Source organism: Miniopterus natalensis, chromosome 1 (assembly GCF_054644295.1).
Source record: "Miniopterus natalensis isolate mMinNat1 chromosome 1, mMinNat1.hap1, whole genome shotgun sequence".
Lineage (NCBI taxonomy): Eukaryota > Metazoa > Chordata > Mammalia > Chiroptera > Miniopteridae > Miniopterus > Miniopterus natalensis.
Genome location: NC_142081.1, coordinates 1,275,165 through 1,292,155, shown reverse-complemented (window position 1 = coordinate 1,292,155; position 16,991 = coordinate 1,275,165). Strand labels below are relative to the sequence as shown.

The 16,991-nt window shown below is 59.9% G+C and overlaps 1 protein-coding gene across 2 annotated transcripts in view; it reads right to left on the bottom strand.

Annotated features, from left to right (window-relative positions):
• The window catches only part of BRF1 (BRF1 general transcription factor IIIB subunit), a 38,510-nt gene extending 22,585 nt beyond the window's left edge, over positions 1-15,925 (bottom strand). For both annotated transcript variants that reach the window (XM_087817854.1, XM_087817855.1), the window contains exons 1-4: positions 15,727-15,925; positions 9,053-9,133; positions 2,530-2,703; positions 101-132 (exon numbers count right to left, since the gene is read on the bottom strand). In XM_087817854.1, coding sequence (XP_087673980.1) covers positions 101-132; positions 2,530-2,703; positions 9,053-9,133; positions 15,727-15,910 — 471 coding nt within the window. In that variant the 5' untranslated portion in view covers positions 15,911-15,925. The remainder of the gene's footprint in view (positions 1-100; positions 133-2,529; positions 2,704-9,052; positions 9,134-15,726) is intronic.
• Between the last annotated feature and the right edge of the window lie 1,066 nt (positions 15,926-16,991).

Below are 16,991 nucleotides of genomic sequence, written 5' to 3'. Positions count from 1 at the left end.
CCAGAGACCACACCCCCGTGTGTCCCTCACCTATGGACCCTCCCAACTGAGCAGGGCAGTGCGTGCCCCCAGCACAGCCCCCGAGGAGAAGGGACTCTACCTGGAGCAGGTCGCTGAGGTCGAGGAGCATGTCTGCAGGAGAGGTCAAGGAGCACTGCACCCACAGGCCAGGAAATCTAAGCTCGGCGCAATCATGATGGGGGAGAGAGAGAGGTGCCCACAGGGTCGCCGGGCCTTCCAGAGACTCCTGTGAGCCAAGACTGGGACGGGAAGCGGGCCCTTCCAATCAGGTGTACACTGCACCGAGGGATCTCCTTGCCTGGCTTGGCCACCGCAAGTGCGCGGCAACACTCACTGAGCGCCTGCCAGGCGCTGGGCATGTCCTCTGCCCCAGGACCGACGGCTGCTGGGGACAGACGCAGGCACTCCAGTGCTGGGGCTCTCAAGGACAGCTGTGGGGACTCGGGCATGGGCCCTGTCCTTGCTCTTGGCAGATGACTCTACTGTAACTAGAACAGGCCCCAAGTGGTTCAGAACTGGGCACACATGAACCCAAACACAAGCTGCTGAGTCCAGAACTTGTCAGATGAACCTGCCTTGGGGACAATGCTGCCCTCCTGAGATGACCAGGTCTCACGCTGCACACTCATCCAGACACACAACAGAGACCTGGGCACTTCCTTTACGACTCTCATCACTGATGCTCCTCTCCCTCTCTCCCTTCCTCTCTGAAATCAATAAAAATGTATTTTAAAAAGGGAAAAAAAGAAAGGAGCCAGAATTCAACTTCACAGGTTCAGAGGAGGGCAGGCACCTGCCCAGCGCCCACTGGCTGTGAGGAAGTTCCTCCTGGGAGCAGGACAACCTGAGCCACATGCTTCCTGGAGCAGCGTCCACAGCCCACGTGCCCCTCCCTGGGCCAGGGCCCGTGCATGCCCATGGGGTTCCCCACTAATGTGCATTTGGGGTCTTTTGTTAGCCTGGCCAATGGGCCTGTGTCCTCCCAGCAGCCTCTCCCACCATCCTGCACTCAGGGACACCAGGCCACACTTGCTGGGACAGGTGAGTCATCGGGGACCAGCCTCTGCCTCCCTCGGATCCCTGCCGTGTTCGGGTGGGTGGCCCTGAGCATGCCTTCCGAGAAGAGACACATCAACAAAGAGAATGGTGGTGGGTCAGACACCGTCAGACTCGGGACAGTCCTAAGAGTCCACATAGACCAAGGCAGTTTTCAGAGTGCCGCCCACACCTGTCCTTGCCACCTGGTGCCCGAGCTCATCTCCATGGAGAAGCCATCCCACCCCCAGAGGAACAGTCACAGACAGGACCTCACTTAAACTCAGGCCCGTTTCACTAAATGGGAAAGTTAGCTAAGACCTAAACAGGCTGAATTAAAAGTCAGAACACAAACTCTCCATCCAGCCACATCCCTGCTTCTTTAAGGCACCCAGACAAGCGCCTCCCAGCAGGTCTGTGAGCATGTGTGACTTCCACAGGTGAGAGGTGGGGCAGGCAGGGTAGCGAGCTGCTAACAAGCCCAGGTCTGACCCCAGGAGACAGAGGGTCGGAAGGCGGTGGCAGGCTGGACACAGCCAGCCATGGGGAGTTCTATGCAGACCTGCCCATCCTGCCCAGGGCTCCCTTGGACGGTGACAAGTCACAGCGACAGAAGCCTCTCTACACTGCTTCCTGGCTTCACTTAGATCCACAGTCTCCCCACACAGGCCTACTGGCAGCTCGGCTGGAGCCCAGTTGAAATCAGACTTGAAAGCCAGCTGTGGGCAAAGCACACCATGCAGTGGTGGGCAGTGGCTGATCTGGACGCCCAGCCCCAAAGTCTCCGCACAGAGTGCCCCACGGCACCATGAACCCTCTCAGCCTGCGAACAAGTGCTTGCCACAAATGAGAACTAGACTTGGGTTGCCGGGCCACTCAGACTCCAGCACTGCCATGCAAATTCTGGGAGACCCATGTGCATCCGGGACTGCCCCTCAGGCACACGCAGAGGGAGACGTCCTCCGATGTGCACAGGTGCCGCTGAGGCCATGGGGCCGGGAGCAGGGGACCTGCCCAGGACAGGTGGGGGAAAGAGCACAGGAAGCAGAGGGCAGACGGCCCGGGCTTCCTCAGGCAGAGGCAGCAGAAGGACCCTGGGCGCGTGGGACGACCGCGGGGCTGCACCCGTGAGGAGCAGATCCATGAGGAGCACGGGGGTCTGCGCACGGCCTCTCCAGAGAAGGCGGAGCTGGCAGGCAGAGCCGAGGGCAGCAGCCTGTCGGACATGCACCCAGCACCACGGGCTACACATCCAACGGCAGGAAGGCACTGAAGAGCGGTGGCAGGGACCCGCCGTATCCCTCCCAGGGGCCAAGGGACACGGTGGCCGGAAGCTGGCACTCATCTGGACAGTTAATCCTATGAGATGCGTCCACTAAACACCAGTCCCTGCAACAGTGCACCCCAACATGGTCGAGAAGGCTGACCGACAGCCATACTGGGGCCCACCGAGGCCCCTGGCGCAGAGGATACGCGGCGTGCTCTCCGTGCGGCACACGAGGTAGAGGCAGGCGGCAGTGACATGGGCCATCCTGCGGCCACGGGTCAGGTGCTTGCTCACAGCCATCTTGAAGAAGTTGAAGGCCGTGTCCAGGCAGTGCTGGTTCAGCTGCAGCTGGCTCCCCAGGTGGTGGATCTGGCGCCGCCCTAGGACACAAGGCAACGATTACTGCGGGGCTCTGAGCCTGAGCCGCCAGCCTCGCACTCAGAACAGCTCCCTCTGACCTCTGCACTTTAGCTCCCTTGTGTGTGCTCCACTAAAACCTTGAGTATGGACAAGGGATGCAGATTGACTGGATGCGAATTTACTTTCATGCACCACCAAACGCTCCTCTCCACGTTTAAATGGCATCAGATCTAGGCCTGGGCAGGCGTGGGCAGCGAGGTGCCTGGGCCTCTCTCAAGTCCCCGAGCTCAGGGTGTCTGGGAGGGGCTCCCCACAGGTCCTGCAGGACACAACTCCTGCTGCATGAGGGAGGGCCAGCACAGAAACACCCTCTCCCACTGCTTGGCGCCTTCGCCTCCGGTGCCCCATCTCCTCCAGGGCACGTGCAGCACCAGGCAGCTTCGGGGGAGGGACAATCTGTGCACATACTCCTTCTGAGCAAGCCCACCCCATAAGCTATGGCCAAAAGACCAAAAGGAGAGGGCAGTGCTGCCCTGCTCAGGAGAGGCCCCTGCACTTGGCCCAGAACAGACGTCCAGAGGCCCTGCAGGAACAGGGTGAGGGGTGCCAGTGAAGCGCTGTGTCCTTACCACCGTGCCCACCCCCCGGCTGCGTGGGCATGCTCGGGCAGACAGAGCCCACCACACACACCCTAGGCCGGGCCAGGTGAGATGTGGGGCCTCTGCTCAGCCCACAGAAAATGGCTCTGGTCCCACTCTCTCTGACAAGGGCAGTGGCTGGGGAAGGCAAGGGCTCCACCAGATCCTGGGTCTTCTCTGGCCCGTGGCCAAGCCAGCCCACCCAGCACAAGCTGGTGAGAGGCCTGACAGTGACCACTGCCTGAAGGTGGGCACCCAGAGCAGCCCTGAGGAACCGCATGGCAGCTGGGGGATAAGCCTGACTCTACGTGAGGGACCCCTACAAAGCCCCTGCCCACCCCACCATGCAACCCTGTTCCCTCAAGCACCCCGCAAGGCTGCTCGGAGGCCACGCAGCTCCCAAATCCCAGCCGAGCTGAACTGACACAGGGTCAGGGTCAGGGTCAGGGTCACTGTTCCTGTCCCTGGAGGCCTGGACAAAACCAGGACCCTAAGGGACTAGAGAAAAAGGCAGCAGAGCCAATCCTGGGCTCCCCATCAACACGTCAGAGACAAACGCAGCCAACACAGCCCGCGCGGCTCAGAGGGACAGCAGCTGATGGGGAGCCCTCCAAGGCCCGGTTCGCTGCCTCCCAGTCTGTGGCACACTTCTGGAACTCGCGTCCCACAAGGCAGGAGAGGTGCTCCCCGGGGGTGCTCACTCGAGGCAGGGGCTCATCCCACTGCCTAGCCCCACAGTCAGGGGGCTCGCGGGCTCGGTGGTTATACCACTTCAGTGCAACACAACTCAGACTGCAACACCTACTATGTGAAGTGTGCGCTCCGATGGTTTAGCACGTTCAGAGTGTGTGAGCACAACTCAGGGCCTGTTGGCCCCCAAAGGAACCCTGCGCCCACTGCCATCACTCCCCTCCTCGGCGCGAGCTTTTGATTCATGCGAGCTCAGCAGGCGGACAGAATAAACCATACAATGCAGGCACATGCAGCCTCAAGTGCACGAGACGCTATTAACAATACACGTCCTGCAACACCAAGTCCTGACTAGGCACAGCCTCTGTCCTCGGGCTCCTCCAGGACAACAGAGCTGCAGCAGGGGCCTCAGAAGCGCTGACACTCTGAGAACAGGGCCTCCCTCCAGGTGCGCTGACCAGCTCCCTCCAGGCCGAGGCAAGGCCAGAGAGAAAGAGTGTGGGACAGCAGGCCTCCAATCCACACCACAGCCCGGCCACAGGGCTCCCTGAAAGCCCCCCAGGCCCAAAGGACCCCTGGGGAAGGCTGGGATAGCGGCCACTCTGACGCTCTAGCAGCACACCCGTCCAGCACACTGCCCACTGGAAGGCACTAATGGGATTGGATTGGACCCAAAGCCAACAGGCACCCGGCATGGGCTGCAGAAGCGAAGGGACCAATTCAAGACTCGCGTTCGTATAACATGAACGACAAAGAATCTCCACCCTCTGCGGGAAAGAGCAAGATGAAGGGAGAGCCGCCCAGGCCAGCGAGCAGACACGGCAGGAAGCTGTCAAAGCCCATGGTAGCCTCAGAATCTTAGAAAAGACACCGACTCAGAAGTGTACACACAGCCTGTGGGTAAAAGACAGGGTCTGTGGAAGTTAAACGTGACCACGGAGCCTGTGCCAGCAGAGGGCCTGGGAAGGTCTGACGTGTGAGGCGGGCTGGAGGAAGGGCCATCAGGACGCAGCCAGGGCAGCGGTCCCCGGAGGCAGCTGGTGTGGCAGCACGTCTCCCGTGCAGGCAGACTCTCAGAGAGGAAACGAAGCAACGAGGGCAGTCACACGGAGACGCACACGCCACAGTCTGACAGAACAGGGAGGGGACAACTGCACCTGCGGGAGCCCAGCATGCTGGGGGGGCAGTGAACCACGTGAGAGGCCACTGCTGCGGACACGCTGTGGAGAAACGGGCCCCAGAACCACCAGCACTGCCCGGCACCCCCAGAAGGGAGGCTCCGCGGGAGGTAGACACAATCCTCGCCCCCCCTCAGTCTGGTGGGGCTGGACTGAGTGCTGCCGAAGGGACAGCGGGCAGAACGCAGGGCTCCTGAAGGAGCCTGGCAGGGCAGTGTCCTGGGACTCCCGGCACACCTTAGAACACCTGCCCAGGGCCCCTCGGAGAAACTGCACCAGGGGAGGAGACGGAGGTGCGGCCACAGCAGCCAGCGGGTCCTGATGACCTGCAGAGGCCCGGGCAAAGCCCAGAAGCCGCCGCGTGTGCCTCATCCGCAGTTTGGTCAGCAGTGTGGCCACGCTCGCCCGCAGGTGTGGCATGAGGGAGCACTCTCTCTGCAGCAACGTTAAAACAAAACTAAACACCCCACAGAACTAAAGGGAGACACAGCTGTCTCCACACCTGTGGTTACAGCTAGAGCCAGGCTTCGAGGGAGACGTACAGCTTTAAATGCAAATATCAGGAAAGGGAAGCTTGAAAAGTCCCTGGCACTTCCAACTCGGAAGCTGAAAAAGCACACACTGGACACATGCGGGAGGAAAGAGACGATCGGACTACACGCGTCTACAAAGCCACACCTGGGAAAGACGAACGCAACCGCTGCACTGATAAGCCCCTGGCCAGATCGGTTACAACAACAACTGCCGCCCTGGCCGCCCTGCTCAACGGCTGGAGGGTTGGCCCTCAGACCGAAGGGTCTTGGGTTTGATTCCACTCAGGGCCACATATCCCAGCTGCAGGCTGGACCCCTGTGTGGGAGGCAGCCAATCGATGTCTCTCACATCAGCGCCTCCCTCCCTTCCACTCCCTCTGGGAAGCAGTGGGAAGTACATCCTCGGTGAGGGGTAACAACAAAAAAGGAAACAACTGCCACCCTGGCCGGGAGCTCAGCTGGTTAGTGTTGTCCTGATAGGCCAAGGCTGTGGGTGTGATCTCCGGTCAAAGCACATACAAGAACCGACCAATGAACAGGTCAGTAAGTGGAACAGCCCTGGCCGGTGTGGCTCAGTGGTCAGAGTGTCGGCCTACAGACTGAAGGGCCCCGGGTTCGATTGTGGCCAAGGGCATGTACCTCGGTGGCAGGCTCGATCCCGGCCCCCAGTCAGGGCTCATGCAAAAAGCAACCAATTGATGTGTCTCTCTCTCTGTCCCTCCCTCTCTCCCACTCTCTCTGAAAAGCAATGGAAAAAAATACCCTCAGGTGAGGCTTAACCAAAAAAACATTATAACTATAATCTCACAAAGAAAGTATTAAGCTCAGACACTCACCAGTAAACTCCTCACATGTTTAAGGAAGAAACTGGTAAGTCGCATGCTGGCTTGTTAGAGGCAGAAACAGAAAACCACAGGCCCGTGTTTCCACAACCTCCGACTCGAAAGCCCTGCACAAGGCGGAAAGTCAGACATGGGGACCCGAGAACAGCGCATCCCAGCCCAGGGTGGGTCCCACATCCGCACAACCATCCACATTCACAAAACAAGCAGAAAATCATGCAATCGCTTCAACAGACACAAAGAAGCCTGGGGCGAAACGCTGACATCCCTCCTGGTGAAAGAGAGACACGAACGCGACAGGAGGTCTGGGCACCGGGACGTGGCTCGGGCACGCAGGGCACAGCTGGAAGGCGAGCCAGCCCTGCAACAGGACAGAGTGAATGAAGGGCAGGGTTTCATCCCACAGCAAAGGCAATGCCGCATCCACCACAATTCCACCTGCAGGTCCACCCACCCAACGTCTGGCAGCTCTCCTGTGGAAATCAGCTTTGAAAGGCGCAGGAGCTGGGGAACTGACAGCCGGGTCTGCTGCAGCACCGTGGGGACCAGGACGGCGCAGCACTGGCCTCAGGACAGCCCACAGCGGTCAGAGAAGGGCCTGTGGCCTCCCAGCATCATTGCACGGGATCGCGTGACCGATGGGCGGCATGGGGGCAGGGGCCCTTCTGAGGACGGCACTGGCACCAGGGGACGTCCTTATTGAAAACTGTGAACCTTGACCCCACCTCACGCCAAGTGTGACAATGGATTTGAGTAAATCACAGACCTAACGTGAAACAGCAGGAAAGCCTGTGGGTGAGGGCACAGCAGAGCATCTTCAGACCTCGGGATGCACGAGAACATCTTAAACAAGTCAGTGACCCTGGCCACAAACACTGGTACAGTGAAACTTCATTCAAATTAAAAACTCAAAAGACGACAGTAAAAAAGTGAAAAGCAAAGCCGTCACTGGGAAGATCCAAAACATGTGCACCAACAAGGGACTCGAACCCAGACCGTGGGAGGAACACCCACAGATCAGCAAGAGAAAGGTAAGTCACGCTCCAGTCCAAGGCCTGATCAGCCCGGCCGGCCGGCCAGCGTGGCTCCGGGGTTGGGCACTGTCCTGTGCACAGAAAGGCTGCTGGTTCAATTCCTGGTCGGGGCACATGCCTGGGGTGTGGGCTCAATCCCCAGTAGGGGACATGCAGGAGGCAGTGATGGATGTTTCCCTATCACATTGATGTTTTTCTCTCTCTCTAAAAAAAGCAAAACCTAAAAATCTTAAAAAAACAAACGTGTGTAGGAAATGACACGGGCAGAGGGCCTCCTAACAGCCACAGAGCACCGGTGACAGCGTCACACAGCTCTGAGTCGCCCGCACACCCGCCGGAAAGATGGGGACCTGAGTGCACCATTCCACTGCTCCCGGACCCTCAGGCTGCTTGCTGGCGGGAGGGTGACGACACACGATGGACACAGGTCCCCCTTAGGCCAATGTCCCATACAGGACGGGGAGACACACCAGTGGGCTCTCACACCACGACGTTCCACACAGCAGCCAACCAGCCAACCGCCGACACTAGCGAGGGACATGCCCCGGGCTCCACCCTGGTTCTGAAGCACAGGACAAGCGGCGGAGACAGCAGGGGCTTTCTGGGCACGTGGAGCACGTTCCGCCGCCTCCCACGATGAGACCGTGACTCACACGCACGACCCACAGTCCATGCTCAGTCAGAGCACTGCGTGACCTTCCTGTGCACACGTCACACAGAGAAACAGAAAACAAACTTCCCGAGAAATGTCTCCCAAACGAAAAGGGAGAAACCCCAAGAGGTCCCAGTTGAGGAGAGAGCGATCAGGACTCGGACTGGGAGTATGCCCTGCCTCCAAAGACGGGATCCTGCAGAGGACGGCTCCAACCACAGATCAGCTGGGAGTTGGGAATAAGCTCCCACCCAGCAGGCCACGTGTGGGCTCAGAGGAAGCAGCTCGGCAGAGGTTTCAGAAGATGCTTTGACATGAAGGATAATCACAGCCCAACACCTGGCGATCTGTGCGTCCAGGTAGAGCCTCAACAAAGTGAAGCGCCGCTGCCCCCCGCCCCCGACAGGCAGGCATGTTCCTTACAGTGGGTCACCGGTCAGGACTGGAACCTAAAGTCCATGAAGAACTCTCACGATCCAACAGCGAGATGACAAGCACCCAAGGAGTCATGCCTAGGGCTGGACGGCGTTTCTTCATCGGTTAAAGAGTGGCCATAGTGGCGCTGCCCATCAGGCTGTGCAGACTTCGTGTCTCTGTGCATCTTCACAGAGACAGAACAGGTAGGACCCCACGCACTGAGCGGCCCTGGCACAGTCATTGCAGGAGGCCGGGGAGGTGTCCTGATGCCTGGGGGGGGGGACTTGGGAACAATTCCTCCTGGAAGTGGGGCCTGCGCCCACCCCGGCCCTGCATCCACCCTCACCCCGCTCGCCCAGCACCACCGCCAGGCAGTGGGAAATACCGTTCTGCAGGGTCTGTGCTCTCGACTCCTTTCCGAGGTTCACGTGGAAGCCTCCACCCAGCGTTGGGGTTTTGCCAGCACCTGGAAACACAAACCAGACCAGTTAGCCTATACGTGGCAGAGCAGACCTGCAACCACAGCCCTCAGCTACACTGGGTGTTTCTGGAGCAAGAACCGGTGGGGACTGCCCTCTGCCCTCTGGCCAAGGTGGCAGCATGAGCCTGAGGCTGAGAGCTGGAGGCCTCCTTGGCCACCTCCCGTGGTCACAGCAGCCAGAGGGCTGGTCCAGCGTGTGGGAAGGGGCATCGCCTCCCGGTGGGGGCTGGCAGGGAGCCTGAGTCCTCTCCAGCAGAGCACGCTGTCTGGGGCGGGTGGCACACTGGGTGCTGCTGCGCTAACAGGTCACCACAGACCCAGTGTCTTCAGGAAGGGGCAGGGCCAGCAGTGTGCCCAACCTCTGGGGCTGGGACCCCTGGTAGCTTAGGCTCTGGCAGCTGAGCTCAAGGTCGGCATCTCCCACCCGTTCTGGTGACGTCGGCTTTTCTAATCTTTCAGACCAAGGCCACGATCCCTCAGCCTCTGACCAGGACACACACATCTTGGCCTGTTTGTTTCCACACACCCCCAAACTTTAATTTTAGAAAACAAGCGCCCTACATTTAATGAAATGGTAGTGCTTTTGATAAGTGAGCGTCCCACTGCACTAAGAAGGACAGTGCGACGGCAGAGCCCCGGAGTCCTACCTCCAGGAACTGGGGCACCAGTGGCCTTCCTCCCAGCCACCTCCCTGCTTACACACAAGCCACAGGCTGAGACGCTACACAAATTGGGGGGGTCCAGCGTTATGTTAAATGCGATCTCCCTAGCTCAGCTCCTCGCTCCTCCATCTATTCCAACCTGGCTTCCACTCCCCACAAGCCACAAAGCCCAGAGAGCTGAGTCCACCCTAGGCTCCCCAACCCCGACCATGTGCCACCACTGCCCTCCCCCTCCATCCCTCTCCCTACACCCCCCACCCCCAAAACCCCCCACTGCACTTCCGGGACCTGTGTCCTGTTTCTGTGTGCCTTTCCCTGTTCTCCCTACTGGCTGCCCGTCACCCTTCCTGGGGCTGCTCTGGGTCGACCTGCTCTGGGAGCTGGCTCCTGAGTCCTGCTCCCCCTGCACACGCATGCATGCACACACGCAGTCACCGCAGCATACAGGTGTGCCTACACTCATACATGCATACAGGCGTGCACACATGCACACATGCACACAGAACACACGTTCACACACATGCACACACACACTCCGCGCCATGCTCCCCATGCTCGCTGTGCGTAGCCTCAGTGCATCACGTGCTCCAGGAGAAACCGGGATCTGCCTGCCCGACCCTCACAGGCTGTGTTCTCTGTGACAAGGACGGTGACGGTGCCTCGCTGGCCCAGTCAGTCGGGGCAGTGGGGAGAGGAGGGCCTGCTTGCTGAATTGACCCCTATCTTTTACTGGACAAGCACCACCCACTGGGGATTTGGTTACAACAGATAAAGGCTGGAAAGCACTCGAGGACCAGGATGCTGAATTCTCTCCAGCCCAAACATGGCCTTCTTGCCTTTAGGTGCCCTTCTCTCTTTCCCATCTACTGCCACAGTTCCTATAACAAGATCCTGTGACAAAAATACAACAGGCTGGAACTAACAGGCAGAGGCACAGGTTTTGGTGCGGCCAGGCCAAGACCGCCCCCTTGCGGGCAGCGGGGCAGGGGCCTGCAACTCCACTCCACTGGGATCTTAGCGCTGGGCCACTCTGAGCGCAGGGGACAAAGCCGGCAACACTCACACCCCAAGAATAAAAAAGAAAGTCAGGGCCCAGGCAGGGCTGAGGGACCCTGGCACCCCAGAAAGACCTGCACACAGCACTGCACTCCAGTTCCTCCAACACAGGTAAGCAAAAACTTTAATAATGTTGTGTCAATTTACTTAAAGAGAGGGGTTTGAGGTCCAGCAGGGCGGTCCCAGGACGGGAGAGGAGCTCAGTGTCCTGCAGCCTGAGCCTGCACATGGACTAAAGCGCCCACAGACACTGACAAGACCCCGGTGAGTCCCTGGCACTGAGGATGCAGCCCGGACACAGATCTCTTGCGGCTGATGAGTAGCTAAGGGGTGGCAGCAGCCTGAACCCTCCCCGACGCAGCTACGAAAGAGCCTGTGTGTAGGGTAAAGTTCTGACTCTGGAAAACCTGGGCACAGGCCACGGGAGGGAACAGCAGCCAGAGCCATCTCACAAGCACAGTCCCCCCCCAAGGGCCTCCAGACAGGTGTCAGCTGATGTGTCCTGAGAGCAGGTACCTCCAACTAGGACCTCAATGGGGCTCTGAAGGCACAGGATAGAGATGCAGAACTCAGACCCCAGCCACCAGGCCAGCTGTGCCGGGAGAGCCCCCTATGGGTGGGGCACATGCCAGGTGGGTGGTGACAGAGGGACCTGCACAAGCAAGCAAGAGTCGCTCCACCTGCTAGGCACCCCCGGCAGGGCTGGGGTCAGCAAACCTTTCTCATCCAGTTATTAGGGGGGGCATCTATCACAAACATGTGAAAGTACTTCATCACTCATAACCAGGGGACCTCTAGGACTCAGAGACACTGTCGCTGTGGAAACCACGGCAGGCTTCCAGGAAGAGGGGCTTGCTGAGGAAGCAGACGCCACGTTGCTGAGTGAAGCTCCTCTGCCCCCAGGTGCGTCACTAACCACAGAGGGGACACCCAGGGAAGCACTGCTGTCCAGAGGCCCTCTGCTTGACGGGGCACAGCATGCTGCCCTGGCCTGTCACACACAGAGCCCACCCTCGCACCCTGCTGAGAAGTCCTGCTCTGCCCCCACAGGTCCTGACACACACAGGGCGTATCCCTTGCAGGGACCCTTGCTCAGGACCCACTGAGGCCCCAGCCACCCAGCTCCACCCCTGCCTTGCTATTCTGGCTTCACTGGGCACCACAGTCTTCAGCACCCATCCCTCTCAGCCTGTAACTGTTCCCTCGGCCATCCTACCCCCTCACCAGCTGCCCAGCAGCCGAAGGACTCGGTCTGGGTGTCCCCAGCACCACTCTTACCAACACCACTCAGCAAGGTGCTGTCTGTGCGTCCAGCCCAGGACCCTGGACTCACTCTGCTGGTCCGTGAATATCTTCCAGGGAACCCAGGGGGCCCAGGGCCTCAGAGAAAGGCCCAGATGCAGGGGCACTGGGCTAGTTGGCAGGAGCCTGAGGGGCAGGTCCTCTGGCAACTGGGCCCTGATGTCTAATCTACACATTCTGGAGTAAACCCCTGAGCTAACTGTCCACTCAGTTCTCAGAGAATGAGCAGGAATGCTTAGGAAAGCAGTGGCCTCGGGATCCAGACAAGAGCAACTCGGAGCTCAGCTTGCAGACCGGGCTGCAGTGTGGCAGAGCTGAGGCTGCTGGACAAACGCGGCTGTACCAGGGAGACTGAGAGGAACCAAGTCAATGCTGGTGCCACTGGTGCTGTGATGGGGAGGGGAGAGACCAGGCTGAGAGAACCCTACCTGGGGGACAGAGCGGCTGCTGGGCAGGTGACGTCCCTCCCCCATGCCCAGGCACAGGCTCCCTGGATCCCCCAGGGGGCTAAGAACCCAAGACCCCTGCGGCACTTCCCTGAGACAGAGCCCCTAGGACAGAGTCAGCCCATGCTGGAGAGGCATCCCCACACCCCCTTTAAATCACACCAGCGAACAGCGCCCAGCTCTGCTCCTGTGCGCACAACACCGGGGCACCAACTTCACTGCGCATGGCTGGGAGCACATCTCTCCGTCCAGCACACCCAGGAGTACATCCCCTTGCACCAGCTTCCTGTCTGCCCAGGGAGGACAGGTAACGTGAGGTCAAGGGGCACACTCAGCACAGTGCTTGTTTCCACTGTGGTCGTTACTGTCCTCCCAACAGGCATCAAAGTCTTGGGTGGCTGGAGGGGGAGGGTTGGCAACGTGCGATGAAGCCACAAACCATGCTGCCTCTGTCCTGCAGCCCCGGAGGTCGCCCTGGCAGTCACCCAGGAAGAACACACAGCCGTGTGGGGGGCAGGAACAGAAGAGAAAAGTCAATGAAACCCAAAGCCAGTTCTCTGAAAAGAGCAATAAGGTTGATAAACATCTAGCAAAAGATACAACAGGGAAAACAAGAGCACACGCAAAACACCAGTATCTGAAAGGGAAAAGGGGCATCACTACAGACCCTGCGGACACCAGGGGGACCACAAGGGAGTAGTGCCAACAGCTCCCCCTGCAAAAATTCATCATCTTAGATCTTACAGGCCAAATCCTAAAACCACAAATTCACCCAGGCGGCAGATCATCTAAGCCATACACCTATTAAAGAAACAGAATCTGTGGTTAAAAACCTCCTCACACAGAAGCCTCCAGGCCCAGATGGCTACACTGTGCAGGCTACCGAACTGTCAGGGAAAAGTAACACCAATTCCACACAATCTCCTCCAGAAAACAGAAGAGAAGGAAACAGTTCCCCCTTGGTATCAAAACCATACAGACAATATTCCACATGAACATAAACATAAAAACCCTCAATAAAATATTAGCAGGTCTAGTCCAGCAACACGTACACAGAATGATACCCTATGGCCAAGTGCATTTTCCCCAGAAAAGCATATGATTGTATCAGATGATACAGGAAAAGCATCTGACAAAGATCAATACCCACTCATGATAAACTCTCAGCAAACCAGGAGTAAAGGGAATGTCCTCAACTTTACAGATGAAGAACAGATACCCAGTACCCAGGGTGGCTTAGCTGGTTAGAGTTGTCCTGATGTGCCAAGGTTGCGGGTTCGATCCCAGGTAAGGGCACATACAAGAATCTACCAATGACTGTGTAAACAAGTGGAACAACAAATCCATGTCTCTCCCTCTCTCCCCCCCACCTTCCCCTTTGAACCAATAATAATAATAATAATAATAATAATAATAAACAGGCACCCAAACCCTAGCTAACGTTATGCTGAATGGGAGAGACAATGCTTTCCAGACCGAGAGGATGGCAGTCAGTCTCCTCTCAGGCAAGAAAGAGAAGCCAAAGGAGAAATAAAACATCCCCTATTTATAGACAACATGGTTGTCGACATAAAAAATCCCAAGGAATCTATAAAGAAAACCTAGAACTAACAAATTTAGCATGATCAACGCAGAAACCAACCATATTTCCATATACTGGCAATGAACAACCTGAAGTGACGTTTTTCAAAGTAACACTCACAATAGTTCTGCTGGACCTCAGGTACATACTGGAAAACCCACAGGAGCTCCGTGCTGAAAATGGCTCATGCTGACCAGAGACGGCAGGAAACCTAGGCGTGTGCGGAGACCTACCGTGTTCATGGGCTGGAGGGCGGGCCGATAAAAACGCCCAGCTGCCCCAGGTTTATCAAGAGGTTTAACGCAATTCCAATCAAACCCCGTTCTGTGTCTATTTGTAAACAGACACAAACTTATTCTAAAGTTGAATGGAAAGGACCCACAACAGCTAAATGCACCTTAAAAAGGAGAGCAAAGCTGGGGGACTCAGGACAACATGGCTGATTTTTCAAGACTTACCACAAATGTGCAGGAGACCAGGCCCTGTTGTCTGGACAAAGGACTGGCTCTGGGACCAAGCAGACAACTGAACTGGGGGCCCAGCAACTGACCCCACAAACAAGGCCCAGTGACCATTGCCAAAGGAGCAAAGGCAAGTCCAGCGAGGACAGTCCCGCAGCAAATGGTGCTGGGGCTGGACATCCACCTGCAACAACGAGCCTCCACCCACAGGCCACACCTCCCATAAACTAAACTCATATGGTCCCAGGCGCCCTGGCCGGCGTGGGCCGTGCCAGCCGGCGGCCGCCAATCGCTGGGTCTCTCTCACATCCATGTTTCTCTCTCTCTCTCTCTCCCTCCTGCTTTCTCTGAAAAAGCAACGGAAAAAATATCCTCGGGTGAGAATTAAAAAAAAAAAAAAAAAGTCATAGATCTAAATGCAAAACACAGAAGAATAGAAATTTTAGAAGGAAAACACGGCGACACAGGGCAAGGATGTGCCAAAAAAGTCCAATCTAGGAAAGGAAAAAAACCACCACCTAGACTGCATCCGAACGTCAGCCTTTGACTCCAAACGTCAAACTTCTCTGCAACTCACGGGGTTTTCAACCAGGACGGGGAAAGGCCGCTCTAAGGGCCACGGCCACCAAACGGACGCCCCGCGCGCGGCAGGAGCCCGCCCGGCGGACGGCGCGGACCCGCCCGCTGCCTCCCCGGCCCGGGAGCCGCCTGGGGCGGGGAGGGGAAGACGGCCGTCCGCACAGGGGGCCCCTCCTCACACCCAACGGGGGCAGCCCCGGGCGCCCCCCCGCAAGCGGGCCCCCCGCACCGGCCCGGACGCTGCCCCGCGAGACCCGGCGCCCGCAGCGCCACCTCCTGGGCGAACCCCCAGGCGCCGGCCGGGCACTGTCGCCGCCCCGAGGTGGCGAACGCTCGGGTGCCCGTCCCGGACCCTCCTCCGCAGCGCAGCCGGGGCCGGAGAGCGACAGCTCGGGGCGCGAGTGCGGACGCGGCCCGCGCGGCGCGTGGCCCGGCGGCCCGGCGAGCGCCGGCGGCCCTGAGGACGCGAGCGGCCCCGGCCCGGACCCACCGTCCAGCGACACGAACTGGCCCACGGCCGACGAGCCGCCGCCGCTGTTCTCCACGAACTGCACCTCGGACACGATGATGTTGTCCTCGAGCACCGAGCCGCAGCCGGTGCACACGGCATCGCCGCGCGCCGCGTCCAGCTCGATGTCGGTGCCGCCGCAGCCGCGGCACACGCGGCCCGTCATGCCGGCGGCTCCGCGGGCCCGGCCGCCGCCGCTCCCGCCGCTCCCGCCGCTCCGGCCGCTCGGCCCGCCCCGCCGCGCCCGCGCCGAGACTCTCGCGAGGCCTCTTCCGCCGCCGCCGCCGCCGAGCCCGCCGATTCGCGGCGGCAGATTCGCCGCACCGTCAGCAACGGCCGCGCCTGCGGGACGGAGACGGGCACCGGGGCCAAGGCGGAGACGCGACGACTCGAACCCGCGACCTCCGAGCCCCGGCACCGCCACCGACGCGGCACCACCAACCGGCAGGCCTCACCGGCGGCGCCGCGGCTTCGGGAGGAGGGGCGGGGCCTGGGCGGGGCGGGGTTAGGGCGATGGGCGGGGCCTGAGGGGCCGGCGGCGGGGAGCGCGGCCTGTGGCTGCTCCGGGAGTTGCGGGCAGGGGCGGGGGCGGGGCCCGGGCGGTGGGCGGGGCCTGGAGTGTGAGCGCGGCCTGTGACTGGGCCGGGGGCTGTGGGCGGGGCCCCGGGCGGAGTTGGGCTGGTGGGCGGGACCTGAGGCGCCTGAAGCGGTGAGCGAGTGGGCAGCCGCGAGCGCGGCCTGTGACTGGACGGGGAGCTGTGGGCGGGGCCCGGGGCGGGGCCAGGGTGGTGGGCGGGGCCCGGGCGGGATCTGAGAAGCGGGTCTCCGGGAATCGCGGAGCGTGGAGACCCCCGCCCGGCCCTCCCCTGCCCCCGCGCCGGCGGGGCGGCCCCGCGGCTCTCCGCCACCCCGAGACCCGTGCGGATCGTGCGCTGGCATCCCCATGCGCCCCGCCCCCGTCCTGTCGTCTGTCCCCACCGGACTCCCGCACCTGCGGTTACCCGTGACAGTCCCATTTTGTGTCCCCCCCACCCACGCGTGCCGTTCTCAGGCGCCCCAACACTCAGGAAGTCCCCGGGAGTAACCCTAAAAGTAAACGCGCGACTACAGTTTGGAGAAGGCAGGAGCGCCACCCGAATCGGGAACCGGCAAGGCTGCCAACGCACGAACCAGGATCCCGCGCACGGCGGGCTCGTGCCCTCGCGGGACGCCGAGGCTCCGCGATCGTGGCGAGCGGGCCCTGGAGT